This window comes from Sodiomyces alkalinus, assembly GCF_003711515.1.
Source record: "Sodiomyces alkalinus F11 unplaced genomic scaffold SODALscaffold_1, whole genome shotgun sequence".
In the NCBI taxonomy this organism is placed as follows: Eukaryota; Fungi; Ascomycota; class Sordariomycetes; order Glomerellales; family Plectosphaerellaceae; genus Sodiomyces; species Sodiomyces alkalinus.
In genome coordinates this window covers 5,784,367-5,811,810 of record NW_021167079.1, presented here as the reverse complement: position 1 = coordinate 5,811,810, position 27,444 = coordinate 5,784,367, and the positions used below count along the sequence as shown (strand labels likewise).

At 54.0% G+C, this 27,444-nt stretch overlaps 9 protein-coding genes across 9 annotated transcripts; 3 read left to right on the top strand and 6 right to left on the bottom strand.

Moving 5' to 3' along the window:
• Positions 1 to 2,548: 2,548 nt before the first annotated feature.
• On the top strand, positions 2,549 to 3,988 carry SODALDRAFT_35446 (hypothetical protein). Its single transcript, XM_028613729.1, has 2 exons — positions 2,549 to 3,245; positions 3,350 to 3,988. The coding sequence occupies exons 1-2, from the start codon at positions 2,856 to 2,858 to the stop codon at positions 3,857 to 3,859; spliced, it is 900 nt and encodes a 299-aa protein (XP_028471097.1). The 5' UTR covers positions 2,549 to 2,855; the 3' UTR covers positions 3,860 to 3,988.
• Positions 3,989 to 4,944: 956 nt separating this feature from the next.
• SODALDRAFT_327481 (hypothetical protein) lies at positions 4,945 to 5,471 on the top strand. The gene has a single exon (XM_028610443.1). The coding sequence runs from the start codon at positions 5,075 to 5,077 to the stop codon at positions 5,462 to 5,464; it is 390 nt and encodes a 129-aa protein (XP_028471096.1). The 5' UTR covers positions 4,945 to 5,074; the 3' UTR covers positions 5,465 to 5,471.
• A 306-nt stretch (positions 5,472 to 5,777) lies between these two features.
• Positions 5,778 to 7,967, bottom strand: SODALDRAFT_305246 (anthranilate synthase component 1). The gene is made up of 3 exons (XM_028609001.1): positions 7,846 to 7,967; positions 6,346 to 7,765; positions 5,778 to 6,249 (listed from the first exon to the last, which is right to left on the bottom strand). Exons 1-3 carry the CDS (start codon positions 7,855 to 7,857, stop codon positions 6,092 to 6,094), a joined length of 1,590 nt encoding a protein of 529 aa, XP_028471095.1. The 5' UTR covers positions 7,858 to 7,967; the 3' UTR covers positions 5,778 to 6,091.
• Positions 7,968 to 8,061: 94 nt separating this feature from the next.
• On the bottom strand, positions 8,062 to 9,652 carry SODALDRAFT_327480 (hypothetical protein). Its single transcript, XM_028610442.1, has 2 exons — positions 8,730 to 9,652; positions 8,062 to 8,637 (listed from the first exon to the last, which is right to left on the bottom strand). Exons 1-2 carry the CDS (start codon positions 9,220 to 9,222, stop codon positions 8,381 to 8,383), a joined length of 750 nt encoding a protein of 249 aa, XP_028471094.1. The 5' UTR covers positions 9,223 to 9,652; the 3' UTR covers positions 8,062 to 8,380.
• Positions 9,653 to 9,729: 77 nt separating this feature from the next.
• SODALDRAFT_305243 (hypothetical protein) lies at positions 9,730 to 11,256 on the bottom strand. Its single transcript, XM_028609000.1, has 4 exons — positions 11,149 to 11,256; positions 10,881 to 11,037; positions 10,154 to 10,827; positions 9,730 to 10,096 (listed from the first exon to the last, which is right to left on the bottom strand). The coding sequence occupies exons 1-4, from the start codon at positions 11,238 to 11,240 to the stop codon at positions 9,844 to 9,846; spliced, it is 1,176 nt and encodes a 391-aa protein (XP_028471093.1). The 5' UTR covers positions 11,241 to 11,256; the 3' UTR covers positions 9,730 to 9,843.
• A 467-nt stretch (positions 11,257 to 11,723) lies between these two features.
• On the bottom strand, positions 11,724 to 15,157 carry SODALDRAFT_35307 (TPR-like protein). The gene is made up of 7 exons (XM_028613627.1): positions 14,769 to 15,157; positions 14,492 to 14,695; positions 14,357 to 14,439; positions 14,114 to 14,293; positions 13,938 to 14,030; positions 13,473 to 13,874; positions 11,724 to 13,398 (listed from the first exon to the last, which is right to left on the bottom strand). The coding sequence occupies exons 1-7, from the start codon at positions 14,929 to 14,931 to the stop codon at positions 11,821 to 11,823; spliced, it is 2,703 nt and encodes a 900-aa protein (XP_028471092.1). The 5' UTR covers positions 14,932 to 15,157; the 3' UTR covers positions 11,724 to 11,820.
• Positions 15,158 to 19,595: 4,438 nt separating this feature from the next.
• On the bottom strand, positions 19,596 to 21,413 carry SODALDRAFT_327477 (eukaryotic integral membrane protein). Its single transcript, XM_028610441.1, has 2 exons — positions 20,872 to 21,413; positions 19,596 to 20,801 (listed from the first exon to the last, which is right to left on the bottom strand). Exons 1-2 carry the CDS (start codon positions 21,246 to 21,248, stop codon positions 20,069 to 20,071), a joined length of 1,110 nt encoding a protein of 369 aa, XP_028471091.1. The 5' UTR covers positions 21,249 to 21,413; the 3' UTR covers positions 19,596 to 20,068.
• Positions 21,414 to 22,415: 1,002 nt separating this feature from the next.
• On the bottom strand, positions 22,416 to 24,034 carry SODALDRAFT_355491 (hypothetical protein; the record flags this gene model as incomplete). The annotated part of the gene is made up of 8 exons (XM_028613818.1): positions 22,416 to 22,458; positions 22,540 to 22,886; positions 23,140 to 23,253; positions 23,378 to 23,434; positions 23,521 to 23,551; positions 23,714 to 23,783; positions 23,911 to 23,972; positions 24,015 to 24,034. The coding sequence occupies 8 exons, from the start codon at positions 24,032 to 24,034 to the stop codon at positions 22,416 to 22,418; spliced, it is 744 nt and encodes a 247-aa protein (XP_028471090.1).
• A 345-nt stretch (positions 24,035 to 24,379) lies between these two features.
• On the top strand, positions 24,380 to 27,442 carry SODALDRAFT_327476 (WD40 repeat-like protein). The gene is made up of 6 exons (XM_028610440.1): positions 24,380 to 24,847; positions 24,954 to 24,970; positions 25,036 to 25,196; positions 25,426 to 26,703; positions 26,875 to 27,312; positions 27,398 to 27,442. The coding sequence occupies exons 1-6, from the start codon at positions 24,798 to 24,800 to the stop codon at positions 27,422 to 27,424; spliced, it is 1,971 nt and encodes a 656-aa protein (XP_028471089.1). The 5' UTR covers positions 24,380 to 24,797; the 3' UTR covers positions 27,425 to 27,442.
• The last annotated feature ends 2 nt before the right edge of the window (positions 27,443 to 27,444 follow it).

Below are 27,444 nucleotides of genomic sequence, written 5' to 3'. Positions count from 1 at the left end.
GAGGAAAAAAAGGAAAAAAAAAGAACTAAGGAGAGGGGGAAAGGATGGATGTAAGAGGGGGAGCGAGGGGAGTCGAGGGGTCTCGTGGAATATGTACGCCCCGTCTTCCCCTTGTCCTCGGTGACCTGCCTGCGCTTCGGTGACAGACAGGAGGAGACAGGAGGAGACAGGAGGAGACAGGAGGAGACAGGAGGAGACAGGAGGAGACAGGAGGAGACAGGACGAGACAGGAGGAGACAGGAGGAGACAGATGTACAGATGTAGGCAACAGGTAATTAACATACCAATCCTCCTGTCTTTTCGAGCCTGTCGAGAAAAGTGGCGGAAAGTACAAGCATTTCTTGGCGCTGTTGGTGCTTGCAATTCTGGGGTAGGACACCTTGCACGCGACAGCGGCTGCGGGCGACAAAAGAGGGGTTCGGCTGTAATACTCCAGAGCAGACGATGAGATTGGTGCTGTGCCCCGTTGAGACAGAGTGAGCTGGTGTGGTAGTGGAGGTACCAGGTAAGGGTAGACGACAGTAGACGACAGTAGACAGAAAGAGACCCCTGGTTTGTGCAGTAGTTCATGTTAAGTTGACGCAAGGCCGACGTTTAGGGCTCCTTTGGAGTGGTGGTGTCACTGGTGTGTGGCAGCGGCATGGGGAAGGCGTCGCATGGATTGGTGCGCGGTGCCGGTTGAGCGGGCGCAACCTGCATAGCAAGGGCAGGAGAGCAGGAGAGCAGGAGAAGCGGAAAAGAGAATTTGCTGCGGTGCGAGAAACCAACAGGCCGACATGGGCAGACGACCGTTTGGACGCCCGCAACGGGCTTGAGCTCCGCGGAGCTATGGTATGTCTACGAAGGTAATCACTTCGTACGTTGTACGTACGGGTACTGGGCTAGATGCGCGGACTCCTGAGGTTGCTTTTCATACACATGGCATGTTGCACAGATGCTTATGCTTATTCGGCCTGTTCGGAGGGTCTTCAAGAATAAAGTGCTAGTGCGTTGGATGTGGTGTGGAGTACCGTTGTACGGATAATCACTCCTGCTCCGCGAACTTTCTGTTTTAGGCACTTCGCATTGTGGAGCAACTAAGAGGAAGGGTCCCAGAAAGGCTCAGCGACGCCGGCTGTTTTGTCTTCTGCGACGTCTATCCGTACACGTACCATAATGGGCTAGGGATACTGGGTTCAGATTGAGCGCTCGAGTTGAGCTTTTGGGGGATGGCATGCCAAATGCCTCACGCCATTGAAATGCTAGCAACTCACACTCACAAGGCTGGCCGAGGATGAAGCCTCCACAACTCACACGCCGCACTCTGTACACTATTATGCAGGAGCGGATAGCTTCGCAAGGCTCCAGTGGAAAAATCCGGACTGCTTACTAAGGTACCTAGGTGTAATTAGCTAGTACCGTGTAGCCCCAGTGCACTGTCCAGAACTTTACGAATACTTTCCTGTAGCTGCAGTAGTGTACATGTATAACGTACGTGCGTTGGTTGTACTGCCGTGTATCCATATTCGCTGTTTGCGGACCGAAGTTATATTTGGGTAAGGTATAAGAGTGAACACAAATTTATTCACTTGAACATTACACGTGTCGTGTACTTGAACATGATTTCCACCGTTTCGATTCTGTATTTTGCACCCACTGTACCCTGTTTCCGCGATGGACGCGTGGATGTTAATGCCAGATAAGAACAAGATCGGCGGAGAAACATGAACAAGGAGATTACTTACCCTGTTCGCGACGCGTCATTGGACAGTTGAGCCCAGGCCCATCCATCATTTTCATGCCAGTGCTCCACCAGACCGCAGGTTTCTTTTGATTAAGCTTCTTTTTATCCGTACATCGATCGTAGTGTACTTTCCCTTCCCTTCCCCCCACGTCTTGTGGAAAGTGAAAGCTTCCTTCCATAGCTCCGCGGAAGCTTATTATCGACACCGCGCTCCCATCCACCACTCTCGGAAAAGAAGAAAAATCTCCCCAAAAAACGCACCCCACCATCTTTCCTTCTCGACTTCACGAGCAGTCATGTCCAGCGGATGATCTAATCTCTAATAATTCTTCACGAGCCAAAGGACGAGGAGGAAGCAAAAAAAGAAGGGAAAGAGAAAAAAAGGGGAACGACGGCCGCACTTTTACCGATTTACCGCCGTCCTCAATTCTATCCGGCTACTGCCAAACACGTTATACTAATCTGTACCAACCCAACACGCATCGCACCATCTTCAAGTGAGTGTCACGCCGGACTACGCCAGCCTCTCGTGGACTTGCAGGCGAATGAGCGAAGGCTTTCTAAGAAAGTCTTGCCATAACGTTGTGCCGCTTCCAATTTCGGGAACCAGAGAAGCCTCGCCGGAAGAGGAACAGGCATTACGTCGCGCACTACAGATACCTGTACCACTACGGTACACACTACACACTAATTACACACTACAGCAAACCAAACGATCGCGATCACGACTAGACCACGGCCGAGCGACCGACGCCGTCAACGTTTTTCCCCCGTTCACTCGTTCAAGATATCGGTCACAATTTCCCGCATACTACTGCAGCTCGATGGGCTTGATTATGCTTTTCCTTCGTCTCGTCTAGCCTTTTGTTCCTTGCGCTTAAACCCGGCCACCCACCTCGCCTACCTACTCCGTATTCCACATTGGCGCACCAACAAGCAAGCAGGTGGCTGTCATAGCTGCGCAACACCTAATCATCGAGCGTCTTCTCCTCGTCATCCTTCTGTCCTCGTTGCAAAGCAATTGAAGATATAGGAGAGGCTGTCGCCTCGCAGAGATCCATCCTACGCCGGCCACACGGTCCAACCGCACGGTCCAACCACACACACACACACGCACACACCACACCACGCCATGCGCCCTCCGCTCATCGCTTCTGCGCTCTTATGCGCTAGAAGTGTCGCCTCTCTCACTACCGTTGGAGCAGCTGGTAGCGGCTCACCCCCAGGACCCCAACCAGGGCAGACGATCTTCGAAACAGGTGTCACGTGTCGATTGAAACCCGGCCAACTGGGGCCGGGGCTTTCTCCTTGTTCGCCGATGACCGACCTCGACGATGCGATGGGCCTGCCCCTGGAACTCTCAGGCGAACCACCTGCGATCTTCGCTGAGATGTACAATCTCGACGCCGCGGCGACGTATCTAGAGCTCGGCTCCAATGTCGTCCCTTTCTTGGCCTTTTACGAAAATGCAGCTATTTGCAACGTCTTTGCCTTGGATGCGGTCGAGGCGGAAGCCATTCCTGTGCGTCTCTTTCTTCCTCTCGTCTTTCCTTATTTCCTTTCCTTCTTCTCTCTCGTCCTTGAAAACTTTCGCTCCCAATCATTATGCTGATCTAAAAGCTACAGACCGCGAATTACTGTAATCAGACGCAGCTGGATGACTGCGTCAAAGTCACCCTCGTTTGCGGCAAGCCAGATACCTCCTTGGCACCTCCGCACCCGCACCCGCACCCGCACCCGCACCCGCATCCCCAGGTCATAGCGGACCCGGTCGCACGGCGCCCCCGCGAGACCTTGGCACCGGCGATTCAGCTGGTCGCAGCACCGGACGCGAAAGCTCGGGGGCCAGGCAGCTTCTCTCATCGCGCGGTGCTCGTCGGCAACTCTTCGCCCGACGCCGAACTCCAGGCGGAAATCGAAGATCTCCTTCACGATCAGGAACCCAGCAGCGTCCCACTCGCAGCTTCGAGGCCTGTGAAGCGTACGAGTACCGTCCGCGTTGCAGAAAACAAGACGGCGACACATCCGAGCAAGAAGCCTTCCGGGGCTTGGCCGTCCGCTTCTGGGAGGAAGCACATCGCTTGCATGGCTGGCGGGTTGGGCGTCGTTCTCCTCATCTTTGTCATCTGGTTGTGAATGTCCAGTCCGTGTCAGGCGAAGGGGACGAGATTGCTTAGAGCACCTCCTTTTTTTTCTCTCTCTTCATTTCATGTTCTCTCCTTCATTTTGATACCCCTTGTGTTCGTTCTTGTCTTGATTGAGAATAGGACATGTATTCCCAAGAGGACGGGGAAAGGGAGCGGCAAGAGTATGGGGCGTTTTTTGACTCTGCATGGCGGCTCATGCATGGAATACCTGGGAGCATTCACTTGCTCAGCACACGAAATTGGCGTTTAGGTTGAACAAATTTTGGCGGCGGGGCAAAAGGAGGCTGTCACTGTGTAATTCGGTGGTACGGCTTCGCTACCACGACGACCACCCCCTTGGGCTAGAAGCCTCGGGGAACAAGGGCGGTTTAATCTTGTATTATTGAGATGAAGAGAACCATCGGGAGATTGGGAGCTCGAGAGCAGGCTCGAATTGAGCTCAGGGGGTAATGTGTATAAGCGGATGTGCCACATTAGTCTCTACCTAGATGAGTGAGAGCTTTGAGGAGCTGCGAGACTTGGAAAAGTCCGCAAGTCCTTGCAGCTACCTATCTTAAGGTATCTTATATCTTAGTGAGATGAAATCAGTCATTGGTCCCGTGAGAAATAAGTTCCATGTCTTGATATCGAAGGTTCCCCTGTATTCCTTACCCGTACACCAGAGGGTCCCCCCCCCACCCCGAGTATCGTACAGAGTACACGAGGACACATACCTTATATGCCTTCTATACATGTCTTCGTCCCTGAATCGTGACTTGTGACTTCAACCTTGCTCCATGTGGCTGAGGCGGTTGAGGCGAGGTGTCATACTGTACCTAAGGTAGCCTCATAAAACCTTGGTGGTTTAAGTTGCAAGAAAATGATTCGAGATGGAGCGAGGAAGCCGTAACTCTATTGCTGCAGCCTTCTCAGCCTTTCCACCTGGGCGCCCTGCGGTAACTTGTTGGTTTCATCCGCACCTCGAGTAGAGCGTGCTCCGGACTGACATCTGCCTTCTCTCATCGATCTCTATTCCCATTCCCCTTGAAACCGTCTTCATAATCGGACAACACGACCGCCGCAAAGCTCAACCCTTCTGCTTACATGCATCCGTACCATCATTGACATACCGTCATCGGGAGAAAAGAGAAAAAAGAAAAGAGAAAAAAGAAAAGAGAAAAAAGAAAAGAGAAAAGAGAAAATACCCGTCTCGCCAGCTTTCCCCATGAATACACCGCACCCACCCAAGACGGTGCGTTTCAACACCAAGAAACACATACCCACACCCGAGATGCCCAGATCACCACCACAGAACCCGCTGCCGCCACCCAAGCCTGCCCTCAAGCGCAGCATCTCGGGTTCAGCGCGGAGATTCACATTCAACGTATTCGACCGAGACGCCGAGCCGTCGGGACGTCAGCACAGCATCCGCACCTTGTCCACGGGCCGGAACCGGACCCCTCACGAGGGATCCCCCCTGCTGCGGTCGATTATAATGACGGCGCTGTGCTTTATTTGCGTGGGCCTGGTCATTGTCAGTATCATCGCCTGTGTCGACTGGGCGCTGCGGGGGGCGGGTAAGCAGGGGATCCTGCCGCGTTTCGCTTGGGGCTGATGACGATGGTGGCTGGACCGGAGCGGGAGCGGGAGCGGGACATCAGCCACCGTCGGACGGTCGGTCCATGGGGAGGGGTAAAAGGGAAGAAAAAAGAAAGAAAGAAAAAGGGGAAAAGGGAAAAGGGAAAAGGAACCTGGCCAAAGGTGTCACGATACGATGCCTTGGAAACATTCGTTTTCCCTTTCTCGTTGCCTGCTATACGGCACCTTATAGCCCAGGATCACCACTTGGTTTCAAGGTATGGACATCTCTTCAGCAATTCGAAGCGAATCATGGGCCGGCTAAGGAAAAGAGCTGTCGTTCCGACATGGTCCGGATTTCGGTAGTATGAGTGGGCTGAATCAACCTCAAAGGGGAAACAGGTGTATCGATTCTCCTGCTCTCAAATAGCGTCTATTGTCACAGTTCTGGCATGATTTCCTCGAGTCTTTTTATGCGTAGTGTGGATGAACAACAGCAGGCTGTACGATAAAGACATCAAGGGCAGTATAGAGGGAAAAGGGGACACGAGCATCGCACCTTGAGAAAGAGATCACTCTCCACCCATCATTGTACTGATACTGGTCGTCACGAGTCCTGCACACGAAGACGTGAAGAAAGTTGGTCTTCAAAAGGGTCCAATATCTAGGTGCTGCTAGACCCTTTCTGCTGCTGCTTCTGTTGTTGTTGCTGCTCATAATATAGTTCCTCCGCCGAGAGAATACATTTGATATTGGCACCCAACTTGTTCATCGTCTCCTCCCACTCGTCCGTCTCATCAGAGTCAAAGACGATACCGCCTCCTATAAAGCGTTCATGATTAGCTGTGCGACATCACCCATGGACGAAAGGCCCAGATTCTTATCGGGGGCAAAAGTTGATGCCGGGACAGTACTCACCAGCCTGCAGGTATGCCACGCCGTCCTTTACCGTCATGGTCCGAAGAGCGATACACGTATCCATCGCACCCTCCACCTCCTCGCCCTTCTCATTCAACCCCCCATACCCGAAATACCCCACCGCACCGGCGTAGACACCCCGCTTCTCCCCTTCCAGCTCGGCGATGAGCTCCATGGCCCTGACCTTGGGCGCCCCGCTGACCGTCCCCGCAGGGAAGATGCTGCGGAAGGCGTCGAACCGCGTCTGGCCGGGCCGCAGGACGCCAGACACCTGGCTCACCAGGTGCTGCACGTGGCTGAACTTCTCCACCACCATGAGCCGGTCCACCTTGACGGTGCGCGGGTCGCCCACGCGGTTGACGTCGTTGCGCGCCAAGTCGACCAGCATGACGTGCTCGGCCCGGTCCTTGAGGCTGCTCCGCAGCTCGTCCGCCAGCGCCGCGTCCTCGTCCGGCGTGCGGCCGCGCTTCACCGTGCCCGCGATCGGGTGCGTGATGACGCGCCGTTCCTCCGACTTGACGAGCAGCTCCGGCGACGCGCCCACGATCTGGAAGTCCTTGCAGTTGATGTAGAACAGGTACGGGGACGGGTTGAGCGTCCGCAGGTGCCGGTAGATGTTGAAAGGGTGGAGCGAGGTCGGCCGCGCCAGGCGATGCGACGGCACCGCTTGGATGATGTCGCCCTTGACGATGTGGCGCTTGAGCGTCGTCACGTGCGCTTCGTAGCCCCCTTGGCCGATGTTCGACGAGTACTCGTGGCCCAGCGTGATGGGACCCTGTTCGGGTAGGGGGATGTCGGGGGCATTGAGCACATCGACGAGCTTGTCGACTGTTTCCTTGGCGCGTTGGTAGACCGCCTCGAGGTCGTTCAGGTTATCGGGCACGTGGAGGTAGGTGATGACCTTGATGATGCCCATGTACCTGTCGAAGGCGACGATCGTGTCGAAGAGAAGGAACAAGCTCTCCGGAATTCCCAGGACGTCCTTCATGGGCCGTGCCGTCTTGGGCTCAAAGTAGCGGACTAGGTCGTACGAAGCATAGCCGACGGCACCGCCGGCCATTGGCGGCAGCTGCAGACCTGGCACATGGGCGACGGTGTACTGGGAGAGTTCGGCCTCGAGGGCCGGCAAGGGGTCACACTCCGGGCCGAAACCAGGACCCGTGACGAGGACTTTCCGGGGGCCGGCGCCGACGAAGCTGTACCGGCCTACTTGTTCGGTGGCGGCGCTCTCGAAGAGAAAGGAGTATTCCGAGTCGCCATGATGGGAAGAGACCTTGAGATAGGCCGCAGAGGGAGTAATGAGGTCGGACGAGATTTGTCGATAGACGGGGACGAGATTGGGCTTCTTCTTCTTCTTCTCAGGCGCCACAGCCGCTTCGAGGATGCTCCTGACCGTCTCGAGGGACGGGATGACGCCGCGCTGGAACAAGAGTTTACGGAAATCAGTCGCTGGACACACAGCCGTAGAGGTTTAGACACTCTCTAGCTGGAGCTACTCACTGGGCCTGCCATGATCCAGTAAACCTCACAAGTGGACTTGTGAGCTTTCGAGCTGGATGAAGCGGCGTTGTGGGGGAGGTCTGAGTCAACCCGGTACAAAGACACGGCGATGGGAATTGAAGTTGACGATTTTCTGGAGGGAACCGTTATCCCAATGTGGAAGCTCCGATAACGGCCAGTTTCGAGGGGCGATAAGCGGGTGGGAGTGTCCGTGATAAGGAAACCCCCCACGGTAAGGTACCAAGGTCAATCAAGTCGCTGGTGAAACTCCCCGAGCCCGTCCCATCTCGACGCGCAGCTGTTCCATCGAGTTACGGTTCAGTCGAGCTAGCTATAGATACTAGAAGGGCCACATGGCATTCGAATGCACGACCAAGGAGTGAAGGAAATGTGCAATGTAATTAATAGTGCCCCATTCTTTGGGCTTCCGGTCTTCTCGTAACCCGTATCACTTCCGCAATTATGTGATGTTTTCCCGACAATCTCACTATCCCCCACCTAGTTTTTCCTTCTCGCCCGGGTATCATCTGGATGTCTAGCTTTCCACCGCCATCGCCTTGACGCCAACAAGCTTAGCTTCCGGTCCCTTCCCTTCCGTGGTGACAACCCAATACTCAACTCTGGCCCCGCTGCTCGGCACACGATATACCCGGACATCGTTCCCCTTCCCAGCGGTCCGGACCGCCTCGACGAGATCCTGATACTGCCCATCCGAGTCCCAGTCGATAGGGTCTAAGAGTTCCACGCCGGCATTCTCCGGGTCGGGATGTTGTATCAGCTCCGCAAACTCGACTAAGCAATGACGTCGGTTAGCATAAGTGTCCGAGAAGGCGCCCCAGCAAGACCATTGCCCGTAAACCCGGTACATATAGGACCGAACTCACCCTCATCGGGAAGCCCCTTGCCCCCCTCATCCCAGCTCAGCGCCACGGCAACGAACGGCTCGTCCGCGTCCGACACGTATACCTTATCCCCCTTCTCGAGAGCGGTCGCGATGGGCTTCGGTACGTCCACGCCAGTATCCTGTGCCTTGAATATCTTGCTAGCGCCCGTGTCTGCCTGCTTTGCGTACCCCGCTTGGGGGTCCTCGTTGGCCTTGTTCAAGAAGGCCATATATTCTTCGTCTGAAGCCATGCCGTGTTTCGACGTTGCCTGTAGGAGTAGCTGAGGGGGACTGGCAGACGTGAGGTGTCGTCTAATGCAAAAAGGATCAAGGCGTGCTTGCCTCGAAGCTAAAAGAGTTGGTACTGTATATCGAAGGCTTGCTTTGTCGACTCTGACGGGGCCGTTTGTAAGATGTATGGCTCGCTGGTTGCCTAGTCGAATGCAGTTGGCGGTTGAAATCAATTGCGATGACACTCTGCGGAAAGAGCCCATTCGTCAAAGCTGTTTTAAGTTTGGTAGGACAAAGGAAGACCAGAGGATGATGACAAGGTTGAGAGATCCAAGTTATTACGGAGTAAACTTGCACAAACCGATGGTTACAGTGGTTACACGAATTGGGGGGTACCATGACGCAAACCACCCGGCAGAATCCAGACTTCCCCTAATTCAGGTATCGCGTCCCCCAGTGTCACGTGGTAGATCGGGTACAAATATTCTCACCACATTTTACCTCGTCGCCACCTCGTGGTCTACCTTTGCAAAAGGGGAGACCCCATGTTTTGGGTCAATTGGAAAGAACACGACACTGGGTCTTGTTTTACCACATGACGATACACAAAAGGGTCGGGTCCAGGGACCATTGGCCACTGCACTGGTAACCGAGGCCATTGTAAAGATCACAGCTCTGTCGCAAATCTTTGAACTTCAAATCACATTGAGACAGTCGAAAATTAAGAGCAATCATCGTGGATATCATCTCCGAATTCATTTTTAGGCTCTGGGTTCTCAAGTCATCCGTTATAAAGTTCCCATACCATCCCGATAGTAACGAGAAAGAACCCTCGACACCAATGCCATGACCAAGATACAAGGAAACCAAATGCGCCTTTTTTTTTACGCAGCAACAAGGTCCTTCTTGAGCGTACCCTGGTATTGCTTCTTCTCCGCCGGGGTCTGGAAAGCACCGTGTCCGAACTCGGACGAGGTGTCGATCCATTTGAGGTGGATCTTCTCGTTGGCGCGCCTAGAGGTGTGAGTCCAGAGGGACTTGCGCAGGGTCATGACGCGCTTCTTGACACCGGGGACAGAGCCCTTGACCATCATGAAGTCGTTGTTCATCTCACCATAGCGGACGAAGCCACCAAGACTGTAGTTATCTGGTTAGCAAAAAAATAAAATTACAATGAAAGGCAAAGAAACATACGGAGTAATCTTCTTCTTGGTAACGTCCATCTCGGTCGTGGCGTTGTCCTCGGCGTCGCCCTTTCCGATGCGGTAGATCTTGTGGTTGACCGAGGTACGGTGATGGTAACCCATCTGACCAGCACGGGCAACGGTCCACTGGACGTGGGAAGGATGCCAGGCACCAATACAGGCGACCTTGCGGAGACCCTTGTGAGTCTTGCGAGGAAGCTTCTTGGTACCCCAACGGGCAGTAACGCCGTTGAAGCCGTGACCCTTGGTGACGGCAATGACATCGATCATCTCGTCCTGCTCGAAGATGCTGTCGATGGGCACCTCCTTCTCGAAGAGACCGTAGCCGTAGTCGACCTTCTCGGCCACGGAGCCGCCGTTGACCTGTACCTCCATGAGGTGGGCCTTCTTCTGCTTGAGCGGGGTCTTGCGGATCTGGGTGTGGGCGAGGACGCGGACGACGGTGCAGTACTTCTTCATGCGCTCGAGCTCGCGGGTGATGGAAGCGCCGTTGTTCTCGGAGTGCTTCTTGGCGTACTTGGTGAACGCCTTCTTCTTGCTCTTGTACCAGTTCTTGTAGAACCGGCGGCGCAGCTCGTCGCTAAGATGCTCGGCCCAGACGGTGGTGAGGGACCGCAGACCACGGGGAGTCTCGATGTAGCCAACAAGACCAACAACGACCATCTACAGAGATGTTAGCCATAGGCACAAAGCCAAGCGGGCTGCGTTGCAAGTACAGGTGGCGTATCAATAATTGTGACGGCCTCGACGACCTCCTTCTTGTGCGCCTTGGCGCCCGGTCGGTCCATGTCGCGAACGATGGTCGTCATACCGGCCTTGTAGCCCATGGTGGCCGTCAGGTGGACGGGCTTCTTGGGGTCATCCTTGGGGAAGCTGTACGGCGTCCCAGACGTTAGCAACAGCGTCTTCAATTTCGCGGGGTGGTCGAAGGACAGCGGGACGAAAAAGAAAATCCAGAGTTTCTGCCGAAGAGGAATTACTTACGACTTGACCTTGCCGCGGTGACGGGAAGCACGCTTCCGCGGCAGGAAGGCCAGAGAGCCGTGACGAGGAGCCTCAAACTTCCGGTGAGACATCTTGACTGATTGATCGTGGGTTGTAAGGAGATCAATCCGGAGAGGTATGGGAAAACCAGAAAATAGATGGGCACGAGAAAATCACCAGGCCAGAAAATGTTGTGGGTGGAAATTTGGCCGGAAGGTGGATTATCGCTAACCCACCCTAATCACGTGAGTGGACCCACTTTGGTCCAATCGCTTTACTATCCGTGCGCTTAGTAATACGCAGTGCTTCATACCTCTAAAACCGACTGTACCACGACTTGGGGCCTTTTTTTCCGCGAACACGAAATCAAACAGGATTAAAACCGAAAGGTGATTATTCATCAGTCAAATACGGAACGGGACAGTGAGAGGACCAACGGTAGGGAGTACGAGTACGGTATCATTTCATATCTCAGCTAACAATAATAATAATAATAAAATCCAGTTTATGCGCCAATACCCTCCATCAACTGGAAATAATCCTCGACAACATGATCGGTTGGCGAAATTGTGTAAAGAGAAGTGGTATACAGGTCAACGGAAGCAAGCGAAAGCAGAGTCAAAGATAAAAAGACAAAAGAAACCTCGTACGTCAAGAGCACGTCCCATTTTCCTATGCCGACTCGACTTTGGGAGTTGGTCCCCCAACAATATTGTTGTGACTGGTGCCCGTGGGCGGCTTCGTATCGGCAGATGCCGGTCCAGGCATAGACCCATTAGTCGTAACTGTCTTCTTCTCATCCTCACCGCTGTCATCATAGTCTTCGTCCACATCCATCTTGCGGGCCGCCCGCTCGGGCTCGTTGGCAAGGGGAGCGCGAGTCGCAGCGCCGTGGTCGGCCGGTCGCTCCTCGGACGGAAACTCCTTGGGTGCCGGTCCAGGGCCAGGCCCGGGTCCTGTGACGGCTGCAGGCGCGGGGGCAGCCTCATGAAGCATACCCTGCATGGGAGCGGCAGATTGCTGCATGGGCGGAAGGTGATTCGCCGACGCGCCCGGTCCGGGTGGATGATGGGCAGCTTCAGAAGGGTGGTAGCCGTCGCTGGGTCCCTGAGGCCGCATTTCCTCGGCCCTTCGCATGTCGTCCGCCCGCCTCTGATCCTCCGCCCGACGCTGGTCTTCCATTCGGCGCGACTCCTCGAAGCGGTGCGCCTCAGCCGAATTGCGTCGATAGGGCTCGCGGGGCGGGGTCGACGGTCTACGAGGACGTACGTCATCCAGTCTCGCCCTGTTTTCATCGCTGGCAGGTCGCTTATGGGCGGATTCTGCCTCCCACTCGCGCATCCGTTTGGGTCCAACCGACGCTGGACGCTCATGGTCCCCTCGTGCCAATGCTGTCGGTTCGGCGGGGTGAGCCGCTGGCGGCGGCGGCGGCTGCGGCGGACCTTCAACGGGAGCGGGCACCGGTCTCTCGGGTGGAGGAATAGGATTCCAAACAGATGGCCGCGGGGCCTGGTGCTGAGGATATGCCGATTTGGGAGACGGCATCCGATTATCATGCACCGGCCTTTCCCCAGGCCGCGGACTGTTTGTCGCCCGGAACGGAGGAGGCTGGCTAAGGGGGCCGCCGTTGGGGCCAGCGTTCATCGAGGGCATCTGGGCGGACGATGGCGCGGGCTGGTAATTGGGATTCGGGATACGCGGCTGCGAGGTCGGAGCCTGGTGGGACTGGGGAGGAGGGGGAGGAGGGGGGGGACCAGCCGGATAAGGGCCCGCGGGAGGAGGACTGGGGCCCCGGCGGATTGAACCTGGTCGGTTACCCTCGGCGGGGAAAGGGGGACGCCCGTGCTGGTCCGGGCGAGGGCTCGGCTGCCGTGGCAGTGGAGGAGCTGGTCCGCGGAACTGCTCGCCGCCCCGCTGCTGGTCGAAAGGGTTACCCGGCTGAGGGGGTGGGTTGATATCGGCCAAGCGTCCCCAAGCATGTGCGCCGGGACCGCCGGCGGGGGGAGGCGGCTGCGGCGGGGGCGCCTGTTGGGGGCCGGAACCCGCCCACTGAGGTGCTGGAGGCCCGACCTGGTAAGATGCGGGATGAACGTCCGCAGGCTGAGGCGCGGACGGGGGGTGTCCTCCGTTGGTGCCGCCATTACGCAGCAGCTGCAATCGGGCCTTGATATGCGGATTGTTTGGATCCAGCTCCGCAGCGCGTTGGTATGCATCGAGCGCATCGCTGATCTGGTTGTTGCAAGACTCGTACTGTAGCGACAGTCAGTCTTTGAAATCGCATACGCAGGGTTGCGATGCTTTGCACATGAAAATGAGATACGTACCAAAGTGCCGAGGTCATACCAAACCTCCGAGATGAACGGGTTAAGCCGAATAGCACGGGAATAGGCGTCGAGTGCGTCCCTGTACTGGTTGATCTGGTAGTAGAGGACTCCGATTGAGCACCAGAACGTGGGGTTCCGACCGTCTCGGTACACGGCCTGTTGGTATGCTTCATACGCCTTTGGGTATTTCTGTTGCGACATGTAGCATCGGCCCAGGAGATACCAGCTCTGAGCATCGTTCTGGTCAGCAGCGACTGACTTTTCAAGATACTCGATGGCCCGCTCCTGGCTCTGGAAGCTGTTGCTCTGCTGGTGATGGAGCCAGCCAAGCTGCTGCAAGACCTTGGCATGGCTCGGATCCCGTTCGAGGACTCGTTGGTAGGCCGCCTTCGCACTGTCGTACTATAAGAGAGAGGGGCAGCGTTAGAAACGTAGATAAGGATCGGCTGAAACGGGCCAACTTACGTCTTTTTGCTGCTCGTGTACGTGCCCGATCTGGAACAAGATGTCCTCTTCGCTCAACGGCTGGGGCGGCGAAGACACAATGTATTTAAAGCACTGGAATTCTCAACTAGTCAGTAACCCTTTTTCTTTTTTTTTTTCGCAAAGAAGGAGAAAAACTCAAAGCAGGTTCCACACACCTCAAGACTCTGGGCATATTTCTGCTGCTGTTTGTAAATGATGCCAAGGCGGAAGTAAATTTCGTTCGCCTTCTCAAAGCCGGGATCCATCTGCATGACCTGGGAGAATGCCTCCTCTGCATGGTCGAGAGATCCGTACCGATCGTATAGAATCCCGATGCCATACCAAAGCTTGGGCTCCTTGAGGCAAGGTTAGACCAATGTGAAGAACAACGATGATGTGCGTCTGGGAGATTGACGTACCTTGGGGTTCCTCAAGTTCACTAGAGCATTTTGGTAAGCGGTGTATGCTTGTTGGAGCTCGTCCATCATCAGGTAACAATGTCCTATGCCTCGTTAGATTGATCGTCTCACGGAAGGACGAAGTGGAAAACGAACCAAGGCTGCCCCATGCTTCGCCGTTGTATGCATCGATCTTAAGGATAGCTTGTAAGTATTCCACAGCTTTCTGGAACTGCTCCCGCGTTCGCAGGATCAAACTGATGGCATTCATAGCTTGGATCGACTGCGGATTCGCTCGCAGCGCACTCTCGTAGGCTTCCGTCGCTTGGTCAAGGTCGCCAAGAGCTTCGGCGCAGCTCCCTTTTCGCCACATATCAGCTACTCCGTTCCAACAAGAAAGAAGAAAAAAGTAATTGGGGAAGCGTAAACATACCAACTTGCATCCATAGTGCCTCGGTGACGAATGGAACCTGGCGAGATGGCGCAAAGCCTTGGCCCTGGGAGGGAGCCGGAGGTGCTGGAGGCGCAGGAGCGGCAGGAGGGGGCCCATGTTGCGCTTGCGTGGCCATGTTCGGAGAAGGGTGGTGATTTGCCATGTCTGCAAATTGCAAGTCGCCAGCGCAATGATAGATTGACACACAGACAGATCCAGTCGCCGAAAGATAATGATCTGGTTCGGGTGGGCTTGACCCGGCGTCACAGCAAGGTTGGCTTTGGTACTGTTTCGCAAAGTTGACTCGTGACGCTGGCGACGGAAACTAAAGAGCAACAATCGCCAAGGTCGCAAAGGGGAGGAAGAATCGGAGAAATCAATTCTCTGAGATTCAAAAGTCGGTCCAGGCGCTGCGTTATGTGGCACTTCCTAAGAGGCGACACCGTTGGGTTGCCTCACCATCCACCAAGCAAGAGCTAGGCGAAAAAATACGAATAAGAGGCTGAAGAACGAAAATAGACCAAGAATTGAAAGAAGACCATAAACAGAGACAGCAGGAAGGAATCGCAGACTGTTTTGTCGGTCGGTCGGGCGGGCTGGTTGTGGGAAGAGAAAGATGACGCGAGGTGGTGTTGCGGTCACGCTGTCTTCTCTCTCTTTTGATCACTCAGGTCGGTGGTGCGGTTCGACGAAGGAAAGAAACTTGGGGGGGAAGAAGGAAGCGGCGCGCTGTGTTCTTTGGAGAGGACAAACTTACCTTACCCACGACTCCCTAAGTGCTCCTTCCCGGAGGCGCGTAATTCCACGGCGGGTGTTTTTGCAGGATATGCGGGTCCTGTCTCCACCCGGGACCACTTTCGGCTTGGCTTCTGATCCTTGATGCTTGGTGTGGAGTGTGCTTGGTTGCTCGGTTGCTCGGTGGCTGGTGGCTGGGATGGGATCCAGCCCCATGTCCCAACTTGCGGCGGTCGGACGTTCGGACGTTCCCTTCTCTGCCTCAAATCCTCCTATTGGGAACTTGCCCTAAGCCGTCTCTACCTTACCTTAGCCTGATTGAGGTACGTCGTATCTTGTACTTCTGTCATCCTCTAAGGTATGGTGTAGGTAATTATGCGTTCACCTGCCTTCATTTGTGGGTGAACGTTTCCCCTTATTAAATACCGTGCCCGTCACTACAACGTACCCCATACAATCCTCGGGTTTTCCTTTCTTACCTTTTTTTTTTTGTTTTTACTTAAAACTTTCTTAATCTTTCATCAAGCACTAATTTTCCACTTCGCTCCTCGGTCTGTGCCCTGCCGGTTTCCGAAACCATGCATTCGTGCTTTCAACATGCCTGCCACATCTCATCCTTTGCTTCGTAGTATTTTGTGGAGGAAGGTCCAGATCTCTGGCATCATCGGCCCTGTCCTAAACTTCTTGATGATGTAAGAAATCAGGCAAGCTACCGAAAACATGGCTGTAAGTGAAGCTTATTTTTTTCTTTGCTCGATAGCAGCATCCCAAACAAGCCAGAGCATAGAGTAGCATAGGTATTCAGCTGCATGTCATGCTGCCACACCCAGGGACCAACAGATCAACAACGGAGTCGTACTTCATACTTCGTAAACGCTACTTTGAGCAACAAAGCTTGAAACCGTAGGTTATTCTAGCCTTACACGATTATCGAGCGGCCAGCCGCACAACAACTGTGCCTCTCACCGAAACTGGTCCCGACAAACCACACAAGGCGTACGAATAAGTATGAAGTATGTGTTTCCATTGGGTAGCCCAAAAAATGAAGTTTTCTTCCGGTTGGGGGATATGTTGACCTTATGTACACCTATTGTGTAGTTCTGCAGAACAACTGTCGTCCACGTGAGTGATTACATCCACCCGTGAAGGAAAGGGGTCCATGGGTAGCGACCACGACAGTGTCTTGACTTTGGTCTGGCCCGTGGGGGTAAGAGGACAGTTATCCGTACCCCGTACGTAAGAAAGGTACCTGGGCCTCGAGGCTAGGAAATACCTACCATGTAATTACCGAAAAGAAGAAGAAAAAAACGGGGTGACGTCCGACGGGCTGGGGAAAACTTTTCAGGGGCGGTGGAAGCCGCCCCGCTTTTCATCATGACCTAGCCGGCCATTTCCCGTTTCATGAAATGAAATAACCTCCATGGATTAGAGGGCAAAAAAGATAGAAACCGCCCCCCCCCCCCGAGTGGAAGAAGAAGCAAAAGAGAGGAAAGAAAAAAAAGAAGCGAACAACGGAAGCCTATAACGCATAATTACCCGATGTGCCTATCTACAGAGGGTTGTTGGATGATGAGAACGATATGTTGATGGGAACCTTGGCTCCTTTAGTACTGCGGCAGGTAATAAGTAATAAAGCAGGTCTCTCAGACCGTTAATTTCTAAAATTTTCTTGCATCGTGTTTTGCAACGAGAAACAGGCCCTGTTTTGAAGCTACCCAAATTACTACGAGGTATGTTGTACGATATATGGAATCAGACTTTGTATGAAGTACGGGGGTACTTGTGTCAACTTCCTACTTCGGTATTCGTACTCCGTACTTTGATACTTCACTACAGGTACCTAACGTTGTATTGCGTCGGTACGCAGGTACTTCGGGAGGGGATCTTGGCTGATTGGTGACTCCCCACTGACTCGTTGCTCTCGTGCCCTTTGTCAGACACGAGAGGATGGTGTGGGCCGGGGCTTCCACCACGGGTTACATGGGGCGCATGCAGGTGCGAGATGGGAACCTGTGAGCGTGCTTATTCGCTAGCTTCGTCATGGGCGTGCATTTGTGTTAGCCTTGGCGGGCCGGCTAGAAAGGCACTGGCATCCGTTGTCGGTAGTACGTAAATAACCACAGAAGGAAGGCACCTAACGTCAGGTACATTTGGTACGTACCACCGGGCTGACGGGTGGGTGGTGAGGTGAGGAGGTGGGGTGTAATTAGAAAAGAAGTGAGCCTCGCAGAGCAGGGGGTAAAGAACCTGGAAGTGAAGGAATCGGTCTCTTGGGGGTGCGGGCCAATCCACGACTGCACCGTGTGCATGCAACTGGTCTCCCTGGGTGGGCCCAAAGCGGACGGAGGTGTGGGATGAGAAGATGGTGTGATAGCAGGGGTGGCTGGAACGAGGTGCGTGAGATCTGACCTTAGTAGGTGTACGTTGTATGTACATACAGCGTACATATCGCGCTGGACCGATTTCGTTGGAAGCGTGTGGTTCAGGGCATTTGCACCCTTAGCCGGAAATCATGGGGCTTATGTACGTCGTTAACGTGTCCATACCTAACCTAACCTACGAAGAGTTATATGGCGTATGGCTGCCGACAGCCAAAAGCCAATCTGCACATTCTTGGCGGGAACGCTTAATACCGTTCCCCCAAGGAATGGTCAGGACTGGTCCCATCCATTTCGCCAGTCAAAACCACATGAGAACCGAGGCACAAACTCCCCGCAAAGCATCGTCATTGACCCTCCCATCCACCACGGTCACAGTATCGACGTTGGGAACACTCGATTAATGCGCTGGCAAATTCCCCGCGTCGGCCCGCAGGTCAGTAATACAATAAAAGATATAAAACGAGGGTATCGAGACAGGTATGATGTGGGGTCCTTGGTAATTCGGCAGATGTTGGGGTTCTGGTAATAGGTAGGCGTACCACCCAGGCGAATATTTACGGAGGTGCTTCTAATGTAGTCGGTCAGACTTGTAATATCTCCTCCCTCCACGTAGAACAAGAAAAGTACAAACGCTTTACTTATTCGGGGACACCAGACTATATTTGTACGCCGTGGTTTCCCTTATCGTCGGACTCGTATCATCGATTGCAAAAGCGGAGATTTTCCTCTGTCGTTCCAAACACTACACAACGACGTTGCGCTCAACCCCCGACCCAACTCTCTTTTCCTTTCGATTTGAATCCTGATATTATTTGGCCGATCCTCGAGCACTTGCTTCAAACAGATGAGATTCCACACTTCACTTCCCTCTCGTCATGTTACCCAACCCTATTTCAAGCTTTGCCCCCCCGATCTGTTCTTCTCTCCGTCTGCATTGGTCCCCGAAACAACGCCTCGGGACACCGATGTCGACCATCATCGGCGCTGGCCATGTCCGTGCCCGGCGGGGTGAGAGCTCATCTGCAACCAGCCGTGGGCGCCCCCCCCCCCCTTCCCTACCCCCTTCCACCCCCGGTCCGCTCAATTGATTTCAAAATCTCACTAGCTGCCTCTTCGTCTCCATGCGTATCTCGTACAGCTTATGCTGTGTCCAAGTACGTACGCGCCGGCTGACGGCACGAGGCTGGCCGAGAGGTAACCTTAGATCCTTACCAGGGACCCTCCAATATGAGGAGTTTCGTATCAGCAGCAATAGACGCCCCTGGGTCACTTCCTGATCGAGTGAGAGTGGCTTCCTCCGATCCATCCGTTGTACGAAGTGTGTACTCTGTACGATCTTAGCTGGTTTTTAGCTCATGTCCCAGACCATCGCCGAGTCGACTTCTTTGCGCCCGTACCTTTGTCCTACACGTGTACATAAGGTACATACGCGAATCGTCATTCCAAGCTACCGTACCTTAAGGTACCATACGGACACTCCTGTTCCAGCCCCCAGTTTCGGGCGGGCGGGCTGACAGGAACGTCAGGCTTCCATCGTCCCAGGGCTTAGTGGGGTACGTCATTGGGTCCTTCTCGGTGAGGCGGCAGACATTTGGAGAACGCGGAAAATATCCGAATCAAGCGGGCAACTCCCCGTCGTCTAGTAATAACGTTCTATCCACAGATGCATAGTGCGGTCCAGGCGAAAATTGTACTTCGTATATGAAACTATTCTCCCAGGTAGCACGTTTTCTGTTCTTGTTACATGCAAACCATGCTTTATTCTTCCTCTTACTTTCATCCCGTGTTGTTTCAATTGTTGGTTCCCAATTTCGCTCCTAGACGTTATAGCGCTTCTCTCAGAACGCAGAACGTCCTTGCACTACCCAGACCAGACCATAACAATCTTCATATCCTCAAAAGACATAGTTTACATATACGACTAAAACTGCCGCGACACCAAGGTCTATAGCGAAGTTGAGGGTATATATCGCAGTATTACATGATGTTATTAAGTACAAAGCGCTGCGTATCGGCAACTCTCCCAGTTACAGGAAGATATTCCCGTCCTTTAGACGCCGGTGCCGATGTTAGGTCTAACTCAAGAGTCATTTAAAGATACAAACTGGCCATTTCCTTCGCTGTGAAATCGTGCTGATCCGTCGTCCCCTCGCCCCTTGTTCCATGGCTGTTTCGTGTGCCTTGCTATGACGCATTCTTATCATCACCAGTCTCCTGGTCCGGCGTGTAGTTTGTTTCGCCCAGCATGGCCGTCGGTTGCGAGGTCATCGCCGTCTGGGTGTTCGGCTGCGGCTGGGTCTGCACCGTCGGTCCGGTGGGTTGACTGGGGGGAGGGGAGGGATGGGCCGGTGCCGAGGCCGGGTTTGCCGTCGCGGCATGGAGCCTCTGGTCGAGGGCCCTCAGAGCGAGCGCTCTCCTACGTTCGGCTTCAGCTCGTGCGCTCCCCGGGACAGTCCGCTGGATGAAGTTGTTCCCACGCGTCGCCGCAGAGACGCTATCCTGCGAGAACGGCGCGCAGACCCGCATCGCGACAAGGACGTCAAAGACCTGGTTAGACGCAGCCGCTACAAGGGGTTTCACCGGACCGGGGAAGAATTCGGCGAATGCGAAGGTCTCGCTCGCGTCTCCGCGGAGCGACGATGACTGGGACGTGTCGAGGTCCGGGAAGACTGTCTTGAAGAACCGGAGGTAGGTCCAGCTGGAAATGAATCCGAAAATAGCGAGGAAGAAAGAAGCAGTCGAGACCATCGGGGTCAGCGACAGGAGGGTGACGAGGCCGACGTAGAGTAGAGGAAACCTCGGGACGCGTAATGAGACCATCCCGCGGAAGAGCGTAACGGTATGGGCCGGGACAAGTTGGCTGAACGCGACGAGGAAGGATATTTGCAGCGGAATCGTGCCGGCGATGACGGTGAGCCTGGGGAGCGGGGGAGGGAAAGTTAGTCGGGTGGTTTGAAGGGGACGGGGAGAATGACATTAGTACTCACGTCCAGCGCTCGTTCCGCGTGAAAGTAAAGAATGTTACCAGAGCCGCAAAGGTCAAGAGGTTTGGAATCAACGATACGACCGCGAGGAACTTGGCGAATTCGGCCGAGGACCATGCCCGCTCCAGATAACGACCGCCATAGAAGAGGGTGGCGCCGGCGATAGCGAACGAGAAGACGTTACTCTCCACAAGGGTCGTTGATATCAAGGTCCATGGATAGACGAGGGATAGCTGGGGGATTAGCGTCAGATATGGTATGACGATTTCTGATGTTGCGCTCCACTGGCGGAAGCGGATGACGGCGCTGAGGAAGGACTGGACCGTCAGAACGCCCAAGACTGCACGGGTGAGTGGTGGTACGTTTATTCGGGCGGGCATCGTAGTGACGGCAGGTGGATGGAAGGCAGAACGGGCTTATTATTAAAGCTATTAGTCGCTGTAGCCCCTAGAAAAACGGTACGAGTCGGAATATCACAAGCTGGCCGTATGTCCGTATGTCTGTCTGGATTGTTTCTTGTTGATCTTTACGGGAGTGGGAGTACGTACAAGGCTGACCTTGTCGGATTAAGTTCGGGAGAAGGCGACGTGGTACCCCTTCATTAGCTTGTCCTGTCTCGGTGATTTGATAATGCGCATCCGAGAGATACAAAGGTCCATGCACCTCTCGGTCGGCAGTGAGCAATCTGGTCCAATGTTCTCCACGGTCACATTATGGTCGTAGGTAATTGCGTACCTGCGATGTGCCATCTCCACCTCGATGAAAAAGGGCAGAGCAAAGATACGGATTCCCCTAACGTCACTTTTAACATGTAGATCATTAACTGGCAAGTTTTGTTAGTCGTACGCACCTCTGTATCCGTCACTTTGTCACTTTGTGACTTTGATGGCTAATTACTCCGTGACTGTACACTTAATTCATTGTTTCTCTCCTCTCCGGGGTGATGTGTGGCACTTTGTGGCGTGCCCCGAAACTCGAAACGGGTAGATCCCCGCTTAAGGTCCACTGTCTGCAGGGCGCCCAGTTGCATTTCCGGTCGCACATGTACAGCGTATCCGTACACCCAACCCACTTGGTTGTACAAAGTACTTCGTGCGAATGAAGAGACATTCACACACTAGCCCAAAAACTTCGTTCCGGTTAAGAGGAAGAGGTGCTCGTCACCGCCAGTCGCCGGGACGGAGAGAGAAGTGATGATGGTGTGGTGGTGATGCACAGGACACAATTGGTCAGTCCACGGTGACACCAAGCAATTAATGATATTTTACCTATTTGTTTTCCACCCCCTGGGCCCCCTTCCTGTCTATTTGGTTCCCGGGCAGCGCCGTCCGTGATGTTGACCAAATCAGACGAAGGCCGCCCTTGTGTAAGGTAGGGGACTGCCCCAAGGACATCAATAGTTGCGTTCCCCATGGCCGGATGATCGTCCAGACCACAACAGCAACAGCATGGCATCTCGATGTACGGATACTTATTTTACTTCCATGGCATTTTGAGCGAAGCATGAAGTACAGGCTACGAAGTATTAGTCAGAATCTATTCGTGGCTTACGACGGCGGAACGCCCCCATGGAACCGTTTCAAATACTGGCTGCAATTAAGGCAGCGAAGCTTCTTAGCCGAGCGAGCAATGCACCCAGGAAACGGGACATTAATTAATATCCGCCAGCACCCATCCCGTCCCCTTTCGATCCGATCTCTTTTTGTTGTTAAATACTCAAGAAGCCGTGGACGGAGAGGGGGCTGAACCTTGGGCAACCGGTTTGTTTTCAAGACTTCAGGGGACCCTGGGGGAGTTCTTGACCGGCTTGCGACGATCGAATGCCATTTGGAAAGTGGTGAGCATGGCTCATCCTTGCCCCCCTTGAGGCCACCAGTTCCCGCCTTGGCCGGGGATTGAAACCCTTTCCCCCCATCCTCTAAACTGCTGGGCAATGCTATGCCACGTATGTCGTATGTACTCATGTACTTCAAAAGTCTGACAAAGTCCTGGTTTTTGAAGCAATGGCGAACATTCAGCTGAACGTCGCATATTCAATGACTTGATACCTTCTAAGTAGTTAAATACTAAGTAACAATAATGAATAGCATTGTATGCGCGCACATAACCATGTTTCCATGTCCATACTCGAAGGATGTACGAAATACTTTGTGGGAATTAATCCCAAATTCGGGCCACTTGAGATTCAGAATTGGGCAAAGTGCCTGCAAAATACACGAGGTACCTACGTTGTAAGGCAGGTAGGTAATTACAACATACCTTACTTCGTACATGACAAGTTGACATGCAGCCCCACGAGAACCAACCAAGGGTTGGTCCTGTTTCGGCATTGGTCGCCGCAAATGCCAGGTTGGGAGGTACGTACCGTCTCGGCCCATCACGCTGCTAAGATTGATTGGGGTGGGGACGTTTGCCAATGCACGAAGCAATTCGTTACGACTTCAAAGTAGGTATGGACGGAAAGAATCGGGCAGCAGACTTAAATTTTTGCATTGTGAAAGGTCTTGACTGTTGTGATGACCGTAGATGAATGCCCAAAGACTCGCCGCTGCTGCTCTCTTATGGACTGCTTCGGGCATGCCATTCATACGGAATATACGGAATATGTATGTACAACGTACACTTGAGCTTCTGTCTGGGGGGGCAGCTAACGATCTGACGGTTCTCCGCGAGATCGGTGGACCTGTAAAGGTCATGTCATGCACTGATTGGCCCCCCTGGAGACATGGCCTGCCCCCGGCCCTCGTTCCAGGGTACGAAAGTACGTTGTATTCGTACCTGTGATGAAGATGGGAACTACGGATACTCCGTAAGGTATGTACTTCGTGCTCTGTACACCACCCACATGATCGAAAAGTTTCGCATAAGGTAGTTCGAGAATGGATCCGCAGTTAGGTCGTCGCATTCCCATACCGCTCGAGATTGTTTTACATATGCACATGCCAGCTGCTATTAGGATCGCCAACGGGGTTCTCATGTCTTAAAGTGCTGGGGAGGGTGCTTTCTTAGTCTTATCGATGATGTGGTGTCTCTCGGCCTTACGAATGGTTTCCTGTTCGTGAGCCTGCAAAGTGAGCTGAATCCAGAACCAGCCGAACAACGAACTTGGACAAAAAGCTGATTAAAGTGATGGCGCCAAGATCAACTTTGCCTCTTCAGGGGTCATTGGATGATGAAACAAAACCGTCCTGGAAAGCAGGGTTTCTGCTTATTCATCTAGTCTTAGACCCGAAACTCCCGCGACAGGTGGAATCTCCTTCAACAGGTGCCATAATCGCTCCCGGATGTGATTGCGATTTCCATCTCGGTCTGTGCTTAGGTAATCAGCACGTTGTACGGGGGTAGGCAAAAGTCAGTCGAGAACCTGGCCTGGAGACCCAACCGGCCTACAATAGCGTAGCGTGGGTACAGTACCTGCTGTACCTTTTAGCGCATGGTTAGCGTCACAGTGTATTTTGTAGGTACCTTTCGTCCCGTAGCGCGGTGGTGCCGCTAGATTCTTTTCCCATCCACTCTACCGAAATCGAGCTCATCTTCAATTTCTCTCCCCGAGCCTTTTCATTCCTCAACATCGATGGAGGCGGAGAAGAAGAAGAGAAGACGACACGCAGATTCTCACCCACTCGCCCCTATTGCTTGCGCGTTATACTCAGCTTCCGATCCATAGTCGCCTTTCATTATCGGATTAAGGGAAGAAAAAGGGCGAACCGACCATCAGCGCAAGCCCGTTAAAGTCCCAAAACTCTCACTCGCGAGGAAAAACGCTTCATGCGGTCTGGCCTACTGCCTCGCATTCCATCGACGGGGGGGTTTTTTTTTTCACTTTCGCATCAACGCGTCGTCGCATCGCCACATCGTTTAAACTCCGAGCCCACCTAACGATTGAGAAGCCGCCGCAGCGGAGTGCTGCCTCTTATTTATCGCCAACCATGATCAAGGAGTTTCTCGATTCGGACAGATTGAACTACCTTGTGTGGAGGTTCGCCGATTTTCCTCCCCGCCCACCCGCAATCGGACCGCACCAGTATCTGAGAACGTTTTTTGCTGACATGATGTTCCCTTCTTTCTTTTCTTGTGTTTACTAGGTACCTCCTGGAAAGCAGTATGTGATGACACCAACGTCGAGAGCATTCTCTCCCCCTCCTCTAGTTGCTGACTTTGCTGCAGATTACCGGGAGACGGCAGCCAAGTTTCAGAAGGAATGGCGCGTCCAGGAACCTCACCGGCATTTTGATTTTGCGCGCCACATCAAGAGCCATGCTCTGGTCTCGGTCATCAACAAGGGCCTCTGCTACCATGCACTTGAACGAGAATATGCACAGAAAGCTGTGAGTTGCATATCCCTTCCCCTTCTATCTGCGTCACCGTGTCGCCTTGCACAGCCGTTGGGCGTTTGGCGTTTGGGCGACACGTTTTTTTCCGTTGGCTATGCACGAATGAAATTTCGGGTGAGAGGCTTTACTCTACGCCTCGACGACACTCGTCTCGTTAATTGTGCTAGCGGAGAGTCGCTGACATATTTTTGTGTCTTTTTTCTTTTCTTCGCTCCCTGTGCAGTTACCTCCAGATGCACCAGCTTCGGCAGTCGAAGCAGTTCAAGTAGGTATTTTTGGCCCTATTGTCGCACAGCCGCCGCCGCCGCCGCATAAGGTGGAAGACGACGATGAGGGCAGCATCGGCGAGGTGGAAAACCCGCGGAAGCGCCAGTTGGACAGCCGTTCGCACCGTGACCAGCATGAGGTGAATGGATCGCAGGCCAAGCGCCCGAGACTCAGCAATGGGTACGAAAATGGGGTGGATGCAGCCACGACACCAATGGAAATCGACAACCACCACAATCATCACCACAATCAACACCACAATCAACACCACAATCAACACCACAATCAACACCACAATCAACACCATAATCAACACCACGCACCGGACGAGAACAACCCAGCTTATCCGTCCCCACAGGATGGCGAACAGGCCCCAAGCCCCATCCCTCACACCGATGGCCCCGAGCAGGGCACGCAGGTCGACAAGGTGGTCGAGCTGGCCACAGAGACGACATTTTTGCGATTGATGCCAGACGACTCTCCCTCGTCTCCCGCCGCCGCCGCCACCACCGCCACCACTACAGCACTGTCTGCGCCGCACCCTGAAAATGCACCCATCTTGCTGCGCTGCGAGTGGAACCCCAGGGATCCATCGAGCTTGGCGGCTTCTGGGACGGACGCGCTAGCCCGCATTTGGACAGTCCCACGGGCCGCCACCACCTCCCCGAAAGACACGGATGATGAAATCTCCGATCACGTGAACGGTGTCGACCGACCGTTTCATAGCCTCGTCGACAGTGCAACGCCGCGCACGGCGACTGTCGGTCAGATGGCCTGGAACTCGGCCGGTACGGTCATCGCCGTGGCCGCGGACCACGACGGTCAGGCGTCCATCAGCACCTGGACCAAGGACGGCGATGCGCTCAGTCGCTTTGACATCTCCGAACCTCCCGTCATCAAACTTCGCTGGAACCCGTCGGACACGGCGCTGCTGGCTATTACCCCCCTTAACGGCAGTGCCCTCGTGACTGTGTATGAGATGCCCTCGTACCACTCGCGGACCTATTCGCTGGCCGGGCACGACTTGCTCCAGTGGCCGCTCGACGCGGCCTGGACGAGCGACACGGACATTTTGTTGTGCGGCGGAGACGTCCTGGTGTTGCTCCGATGCACCGAATCCGGCATTGTTGTGGAGAAGAAGTTCGAGACGCGACAGGAAGACAGCTTTTTGCAGGTGCAATTTGACACACGATCAAAGTTGGCGGCCACAGCTAGTGCTAAGGGCGTTATTGACGTAGGTCGTTCCATTTCTCAGCCCCCCTTTTTTCTCTTTTTCTCTTTTTTTCTCTTTTTCTCTTTTTCTCTTTTTCTCTTTTTCTTTTTTTCTTTTTTTCTTAGTGACTACTGCGATGCATCCACACCTATACAGGGGGGTTTCGAGAGCTGATTTTTTCTTCTTCTGTAGCTATGGGACGAAACGGGAGAGCGGCAATCCATTTCGGCGCATTCGGGGACCATCACGGCGCTGCAGTGGCAGCCGTTGCCAACGGAAGCTCAAACGGACGACGATGAACGGCTCCTCGCAAGCGGCGGGGACGACTGCGCGATTCTCATTTGGAACGCGCGGAAGGCGGACAAGAAAGCGAGGTGCTTCCTGACGATGGACTCTCCCATCGTTGGGCTGGCGTTCACTCCGGACGGCGCGTTCATAGCTGGCGCGACAGCGGGTCGCATCCTCATCTGGAAGGTCGGCGAGCACAGCGTTCCCCGGGCTAGCTGGAGCCGGACACCACACCCGGGATGGCTGAGCCCGAAGACCAGCTCGGAAGCCGAGGAAGAGGATGAGCATTGTCTGGGATGGGACTGCGACGGCCAGAGGTTGGCGTATGGAGCTAATAGCAGGGTAAGCAACGCGTTCTCGAGCTGTACACTTTTCTTTTTCTTGTTTGTCCCGTCTGTGGAGGCGAGTGATTCTGACGTGTTTACAGCTTGCCGTCGTAAACTTTAGACGATGATACCAGGCGGCGGGGGGGGG

Excerpts from the sequence above, each read along its gene's own strand:
- SODALDRAFT_327476 (XM_028610440.1), top strand. The coding sequence starts at position 24,798 with ATGATCAAGGAGTTTCTCGATTCGGACAGATTGAACTACCTTGTGTGG. Across the intron at positions 25,197-25,425 it reads GAGAATATGCACAGAAAGCT|TTACCTCCAGATGCACCAGC; the intron begins GTGAGTTGCATA and ends CTCCCTGTGCAG. Across the intron at positions 26,704-26,874 it reads GTGCTAAGGGCGTTATTGAC|CTATGGGACGAAACGGGAGA; the intron begins GTAGGTCGTTCC and ends CTTCTTCTGTAG.
- SODALDRAFT_327480 (XM_028610442.1), bottom strand. The coding sequence starts at position 9,222 with ATGGGCTCTTTCCGCAGAGTGTCATCGCAATTGATTTCAACCGCCAAC. Across the intron at positions 8,638-8,729 it reads CAAGGGGCTTCCCGATGAGG|TCGAGTTTGCGGAGCTGATA; the intron begins GTGAGTTCGGTC and ends GTCATTGCTTAG.
- SODALDRAFT_35446 (XM_028613729.1), top strand. The coding sequence starts at position 2,856 with ATGCGCCCTCCGCTCATCGCTTCTGCGCTCTTATGCGCTAGAAGTGTC. Across the intron at positions 3,246-3,349 it reads TCGAGGCGGAAGCCATTCCT|ACCGCGAATTACTGTAATCA; the intron begins GTGCGTCTCTTT and ends TAAAAGCTACAG.
- SODALDRAFT_35307 (XM_028613627.1), bottom strand. The coding sequence starts at position 14,931 with ATGGCAAATCACCACCCTTCTCCGAACATGGCCACGCAAGCGCAACAT. Across the intron at positions 14,294-14,356 it reads TGAACTTGAGGAACCCCAAG|GAGCCCAAGCTTTGGTATGG; the intron begins GTACGTCAATCT and ends CCTTGCCTCAAG. Across the intron at positions 13,875-13,937 it reads TACACGAGCAGCAAAAAGAC|TACGACAGTGCGAAGGCGGC; the intron begins GTAAGTTGGCCC and ends TCTCTCTTATAG.
- SODALDRAFT_327477 (XM_028610441.1), bottom strand. The coding sequence starts at position 21,248 with ATGCCCGCCCGAATAAACGTACCACCACTCACCCGTGCAGTCTTGGGC. Across the intron at positions 20,802-20,871 it reads ACGCGGAACGAGCGCTGGAC|GCTCACCGTCATCGCCGGCA; the intron begins GTGAGTACTAAT and ends CCCGCTCCCCAG.
- SODALDRAFT_305243 (XM_028609000.1), bottom strand. The coding sequence starts at position 11,240 with ATGTCTCACCGGAAGTTTGAGGCTCCTCGTCACGGCTCTCTGGCCTTC. Across the intron at positions 11,038-11,148 it reads CACCGCGGCAAGGTCAAGTC|CTTCCCCAAGGATGACCCCA; the intron begins GTAAGTAATTCC and ends GACGCCGTACAG. Across the intron at positions 10,828-10,880 it reads CAATTATTGATACGCCACCT|ATGGTCGTTGTTGGTCTTGT; the intron begins GTACTTGCAACG and ends ACATCTCTGTAG.
- SODALDRAFT_305246 (XM_028609001.1), bottom strand. Across the intron at positions 6,250-6,345 it reads CGTGGCATACCTGCAGGCTG|GAGGCGGTATCGTCTTTGAC; the intron begins GTGAGTACTGTC and ends AACGCTTTATAG.
- SODALDRAFT_327481 (XM_028610443.1), top strand. The coding sequence starts at position 5,075 with ATGAATACACCGCACCCACCCAAGACGGTGCGTTTCAACACCAAGAAA.